Source organism: Heloderma suspectum, chromosome 1 (genome assembly GCF_057233095.1).
Source record: "Heloderma suspectum isolate Gila_16-S chromosome 1, 16-S_ref, whole genome shotgun sequence".
NCBI classification, from domain to species: Eukaryota; Metazoa; Chordata; class Lepidosauria; order Squamata; family Helodermatidae; genus Heloderma; species Heloderma suspectum.
In genome coordinates this window covers 73,512,730-73,519,689 of record NC_139458.1, presented here as the reverse complement: position 1 = coordinate 73,519,689, position 6,960 = coordinate 73,512,730, and the positions used below count along the sequence as shown (strand labels likewise).

The window sequence follows — 6,960 nt, the reverse complement described above, 5'->3', positions numbered from 1 at the left end:
GCTCTAAAAAACCTTGCTGAAAGTACTGTTTACAAACAGAAGAACTGGAGGGTCAAGTCATTGTCTAAAGAACCTGTAAACAACTGTGAATAGGGAATGGCGAACGCACAATAAATGCCTCATGTAGAAAAGCTCAATGTCATTGATAGGAAAGTGTACAAAAACGTAACAGGCATACAGTTGTGCAACTGCTGATTTGTTGTTAGTATCTGCTTCCCTGCAAACAAAAACAAAAAATACTTGCTTAGGCAACTGGTATGAAAATAACACACCTAGCTATGAATGAAGATTTTTAGGCTGCAATCCTATACACATGTATGTGGGAGTAAGCCTCATTGAATTAATGGGACTTAACTTCTGAGGAGACATGCACACGATTGAGCTCTTAGGTGTTGTCAACATCAAAAACTCACTGGGGTAAAAGTGGAAGAACATAACATTAGAAAATATAAAGATTGAGTGAGCACCACACAAAGCCTTTTATTGTTGGTAGCAATTATGTTGGAATTTCAAAAGATTCGGGCAAAAACAAACACACAACAATAGTGTCTGGCCAGCCCATATGCTTTGGTTCTGTGATATGCTGTAGGTGTATACTTTAGGCTTACAAACGTATCTATGTAGAACATTTTGCATATACTAGTTCCTACACACATATATTCTCAGGCATATACACCAACTTACTTTAGAGAAAAACACAGATAGCTGGGTAGGGAATACTCAGTACATACGTATCAGGCCAGTCATACAAAGTGTTTATATTTGTACTGGAGGCAGGGTGCTCTTACCTCCCCTTGAACATAGAAAGCATACAGTGGGGGCAGTGTGTGAACTGGCCCTTACCTTCCTGTCATGTATTTGCTCAGCTTAGCAAATATCTTTGTTGTTGTTGTTCAGTTGTTCAGTCGTGTCCGACTCTTCGTGACCCCATGGACCATAGCACGCCAGGCCTTCCTGTCCTCCGCTCTCTCCCAGAGCGTGCTCAAGTCCATATTCATTGCATCAGTGATGCTATCTAGCCATCTTATCCTCTAGCAAATATCTTATGAGAGACTAAAGTTGATTCTATGTTATGTTCGATTTAGCAGCATAGGTAATGTATGGTAAAGCAGCCCAAAATATGCACATAAAGCTTTTGTCTCACAAATAATTTAAAGTAGAACATGTCTTATGTAGAAGGGAACTTATTAAGAGTGAGGGAGAATCCTTAAGAAATGGGTATTGAAGGCAAACTTCATCATAAGAAATAGACAGTTGCTGCTGAAATTGGTGGTTGCAGGTTAAGCCGCCCCTGGGTAACACATGGGACAACTTGTGTCCTGTTTTCATTACACTGTGTATTTCCCCACCCCACATCACTAGCTACTGCTGGCTGAGATGGAGCAATCAAGATACAGGATATGCTGCCCTGCACATTAGAAGGGGAGACCTTGACATAGAGCTGCCATTTTTAGTAGCAGTTCTGTGTTTCCTATAATGTGTAGTTCTGTGCTTTAAAAGTAATTTTAAAGAAAGAACAGCATGCACTTAACATTATTTTCCACTTTGATTTTTGAACAAGATGTACTGTATTATTTTACTGATTACCTGTTTGTGCACTCGCACGATAGTTCTATTACCATATAGGTAATAGGCTATATTATGCACAGATGCTATGTACTTTAATCACATTGTGACTTCATACATGGTAATAGCCCAACAAATTAGGTACACTGCATAGCTAACTAGTTGCTAATATGCAACAGTTGAAAAATCAAGTAACTCGTACAATAAACCACATTTCAGAAAACTGCAAGGAACTCTGTGAATCTAGTAAGACTTGCGGTTTTTCCAACAGCAGCCCCAAGGCTTTTTAACATACTAAGCTGCTAGAAAAGGTCATCCAAGGATTTGGAGGGAGGTGCCATTGGAATGCGTATATCACCATTCCAGTGGCACCTCCCTCCACTCTACTTTTCATTTCCATTTGGGTCAGATGAGAAAGTAGAAGAGCAGAACAGGTGCCTGGAATCAGTGATGAGCTGGATGAGGGCCAAGAAACAAACCTAATCCTGAGGGGACAAAGGTGCTTTGGATAGGTAGTTTCATTTGCTCTTGGTACTGGTATTCAGCCTGTTCTAAATGGGGTTGCACTGCCCCTAATGGATCAAGTTCACACTCTGCTCCTAGTCCCAGCTTTGTCACTAGAGGGCCAAGTACTACAGAGCACCATTTATCAGTTGAGACTAGTGCGCCAGCTGTGGCATCTCCTGGACGGAAAAAGTGTTGCCATGGTTACCAATGTTCTGATAACATCCAGGATTGATTACTGAGATGCACAGTAATGTAATGTACAGTATACATGGGCCTACCTCTTGTAGACTGCCTATAAATTAGTCAATAATACAGCTGCCATCATATGGGATATTACTCTAGTGCTTAGAGCTGAACTGGTTGCCAATACATTTTCAAGCACAATTCAAGGTTTTGGCGCTGACTTCAGGATGAGTAGCTACTTCCAGAGCAAGCTGTCAATATGTGGAGGTTAGCAAGGAAGGCCCTGCTGTGGTTTTCCCTGCCATCTGAAGAGAGATGGGACGTAATCAGAGAGGAGGCTTTTTAGTGGTAGCATGCCATTTATGGATCTCCATCCCAAGAGGCTCATGAGGCACCTACTTTGCTATCTTTCTGGCTCCAGGTGAAGACTTTTATGTACCTCAAGGCCTTTTAAGCTACAGGAGCTAATTGTTATAACTACTGCTTATTATTGCTGGTGGTATTGTTATTATTAATTTTTATGTTGTATTATTATTTTATTGTGTACCACCCTAAGCACCAATTGGCAGTATACAAATTCATATATTTTTTAAAAGGCTACATCATTTCAAAGCCAGTTTCTAAAATGGGTGTGCGTAAGAGGAAGTGTCTGCTATCCTAAAAAAAGGGGGGTGAGAAGAAAGATTACACCTTTTTAGGCCCTATACTGTGAGTATATCCATTACTACTGACCAAATAGCAGCTGCTTCCATATTTAAGTGTGGCATACCATGTGTAAACATTGAAAAGTAGAAGCAATTACAATTCATTTCCATATTCTCCTTATGAACTTTGTTTAGCAGCAAGGTGACAGCAATTCAAAATAAATTTCCATTAAGAAATGTAATAAGGAAGTAGCTCTTGAGACAGGTGCTGTAGATCCCCTTAGAGCTTTGGGTTGGTAAACATCCTACTATACCACAGCACAGAAGTACCTTCAGAACAGCTCTAAGCCCTCCACATTTTGTTGTTCAGGCTGTACAGATATCAGTCATACAAGCCTGTAGTCCAGTGCTTCACTGTGTAACAATCCAGGTGAAAGGTTACTTGAATTTCCTGAAAAGGAGCTATTAAGAACTTTGGTAATTTTTCATTTCCACAATAAAGGTTCTTAGCACAGAGGACTGAAGTGTCCAGGTCCTGTAGACCAAAAAGAGGGTTAGCCCCACAATCCAAGTTCTCAGTGGAGAGAGGAAAAAAGCCATAGTTCCATATGTCTGCAGCAGGAAGTAGCAGGAAAATGCCTGCCAGAAAAATAGGAGTGCCATGATTAGGTGGATGGGCACCGTCCGATACCATTTGATGTGATACAAATGGGAGCCAAAGCAATGCCCTTGGCAACGCAGCAGTAAACACCAACATGTATATGCCATCAACGGTAGGTTAAAAAACACCACCTGTCCCCCCAAAAGAAAAGATACGTTAGACTATTTTCACAGGATACATACAGAATAAGTTACAACGTGGAAAGTTATAAGAGTACATAGAATTGTTCTAGGCACTAGAATCCATAAACAAAGCTCTGCTCCAGTGAATCCAAGCTAGGTGTCATAGAGAGATCACTGGTGACTGAGGAGTAACTAGAACAGCAAGGAAATCTGGTGGCAGGTAGAAAATGCTCCTGGCTACTGAGAATTCAAAATGCTCACATCTTCTCCATGCAATGATGTCAAAGTGTTTCCCTACCTCATTTTCATCCTGCAGTCCTACACAGCGTTTATCTTTTTGTGCAATTCTGTGAGCCTCAGGATCGAGGTGGGAAGGGAATGTCTTGCAGCAGAGATTAGCAATTTGATCCAGTAGGGAAGCAAAGCTGACAGCTATTTTTTTTTAAAGCACAAAAACACCCATACCCGTGGATTAAGAGGAGATGTGTGTTGCAGCGCTGGAGAGGAGAAGTGGAAGTAATTCATGTCATTGTATATACTGCAATTATAATGTGCTCTGGAAACGGCAGGTCACAAGTTTCAAAGAAAGAAATTCATGGACCGATGGTAGATGTACTGCTAAAGGAGTAGGGAATTGGCTTTACTACTTTTCACCAGCATTTTTGTGTAACTTAAAGGAGCTCAAGCTTCTTAGTAGGAAGATCCTCTGAAGTTTAAACATGTACAGGAATGCTGCGGACACAGGAGAGAGGAGCTGTCCTCAGTGATGTCACAAGCACTATTCCATAATTTGCTCATGACACAGCCACAGCCCTTGCAGAATTTTTCAAGAGCCACATGAATGAGCTTTCATGAAAAGGGTTATCCAGTTCATGTAACTACATAAACATTGTTTTAAGAATGTATAGTGATGAGTTGCTATAAATAGATCTTCTGCAGTGTGAAAGGTAATCATGTTAATCAGATACCCTTTTTTCTAAAATCAGGTCACACTGTAGCCTAACAATGCATCCTTTCTTGGGTGCATTGTCATACATGCCATGGTTACTTCCAGGCTGGATTGCTGCAATGTCAACTACATGGGGCTGCCCTTAAGCAGTATTCAGAACTTCAGCTAGTGCAAAATGCAGCAGCCAAAACCCGCTTTGTGGAGCATTTAACTCCATGTTACGTGAGCTACACTGGGTTCCAATTAGTTTCTGGGCACAATTTAAGGCATCTTTGTTCACACAACAGACTTATGGACTATGTCTGTTTTCTGTGGTTACAGTGGACCACCCTCTTCAAGGAGGAAGCAAGTATATTCTCTGATTCCTATGCCTGTACGTCCAGCTGTTCCAGAGCCCATAACACTACAAAACCCTTTATGGTGTGGGGCCAGGTTATTTGAATGACTGTCTTTTTCCACATTAGTCTGCCACTCTTTATAGCATGGATGGGCAACTTCTAGACCTCTAGATGATGTGGCCTACAACTCCTTTCACACCTCACCATTGGCTATGCTGGCTAGGGCTGTTGGGAGTGGTGTTGTAGGCTTCAAATTGCCCAACCCTGCTTCACAGTCATCAGAGACCTTAATCCATACTACTTTGCCTTCAAAGGCATGGCTGGTTGGGACATGACAGAAGACCATTTTAGTAGCTGCAGCAGTGAAATGCTCTTCCTTGGGAGACTTGGTTGGCTCCATCATTTTTAGCTTTTAGGCAAATTGCCAATACATTTTTATTTTGCCAGATATTTGGATTGCTTTAGCTTTGCACTCTGCTGCTACAAACACGTTTTAGCATTGCCCTGTTGTAAATTGGTTTGAATACTCTTGTAGCCAAAAGGCAGGATATAAGTCTTCTAAATCAGGGGTGCAGAAACACAGGCCAGTGGCCAAATCCAGCCCATCTGGGCTCTAATTCCCTTCTCTTGGTCTCATCCCTTCTCTCCCCGCCAACCACTGTTTGGTGGTTTCCCAGCTTTTGTACAGACTTTTCCCCATTCCAAAAGGTTGAAATGCCTCTCCCAAGGCTTAGTTACTGGCAGTAATTGCTTTATGCTACAATTTGCTCGTATTTTTTGTATTTGGGCCCTGCTCCTTTTGTTTTCGGCCCCGCCCTCCACTGGAAAGCAGCCCCCAAGAGCTTTTCCAAAACGGAATTTTGTCCTCATGTTGAAAGCAGTTAAACACCCCTGTTTTAAATAAATAAACACTGCCCTTTTATTCCAGCACTGTGCCATGGAATTAGCAATTATACTGAAAATTAGATTTGTTCTGAATGAACTGTAAAACCCCTGCAGTTTGCTAAATGTATTGCTTAAAACATATCACATTAATCTGTCATCAAAACAAACATTTTATGTTGACCACCATCACTACGTTTTTTTGTCATTACTTAAAATGTTTAGAAAAAATGTCAAGCTATTTGTCAAGTATTGAGAATCCTACCTGCATAATTCCAACTAGGAAGGTTATACTGCCTTCAAAGAAATGGCCATCAAGAATTACTCCAAAGGAAAAGCAGAGGCCCATATGTCCATCTATCATCTCGCCAATAAACCAGGGTCCTGTAGGATGGAAATGTTGTACTAAATTGAATGTGAGTACAAGAAAAAGTTGGCCCCATCTAGCCCTCAAAAGCTGTCCAACATTAAAAAAAATTATTCATTTGTCCAAGCATCACTTTCAAACACTTAAAACTAGTCACCATTACAAAAATAGCTAACTAGGTAAGATGCTCTTTTAAATAATGCCATCTGATAAAGTATTAACCTATTCAGTGGCTTTTTAACATAGGCAGAAAATGGAACTTTAATTTTATATGGTATTCTATGATTTTCTGTTGTTAGCCCCTTTGAGCTTCACAAGGAAAGATGAGATACAGGTATTTTAAATGAATTAAATTAAACTGTTATCCTCAGACAAACACTTCCTAAGAGCTGCTGTGGTGTAGGAGCTAGAAAGCTAGACTTGGATCTTGGTTTGCACCCCACCTGTCATGGATTCTTTTACAGAATGAGAGTTGTTAGGAAAGAGCATACCAAAGACTGTAAAGTTGCTAAATTAGAAGTGCTAAAACCATAAAAATACTAAAGAGTATTAAGGACAGAAAAAGGCACAGTATTTTTGCATTGTTTACTTTACAAGTGAATGTGAGCTCAGCTGTCAGCCAGATTTCAGTTTTGTGCAATGCTGGTGCTTTTACAGTACAAGGCTTGGCTGTATAACTTTCAGTAGTATTACGTGGTCATCACTCAATATCACTGGTGGTTAGAAAAATCTGTAGCTTGC

At 40.6% G+C, this 6,960-nt stretch overlaps 1 protein-coding gene across 3 annotated transcripts in view; it reads right to left on the bottom strand.

The window, feature by feature from the left end:
• Positions 1 to 450: 450 nt before the first annotated feature.
• The window catches only part of TMEM62 (transmembrane protein 62), a 31,367-nt gene continuing 24,857 nt past the window's right edge, over positions 451 to 6,960 (bottom strand). The window contains exons 13-14 of one of the 3 annotated variants that reach the window (XM_084846828.1): positions 6,118 to 6,236; positions 451 to 3,692 (exon numbers count right to left, since the gene is read on the bottom strand). In XM_084846828.1, coding sequence (XP_084702954.1) covers positions 3,366 to 3,692; positions 6,118 to 6,236 — 446 coding nt within the window. In that variant the 3' untranslated portion in view covers positions 451 to 3,365. Of the gene's footprint in view, positions 3,693 to 3,981; positions 4,181 to 6,117; positions 6,237 to 6,960 lie in introns of those variants that run through there. The other 2 variants (XM_084846810.1, XM_084846819.1) reach the window with 2 other exon arrangements.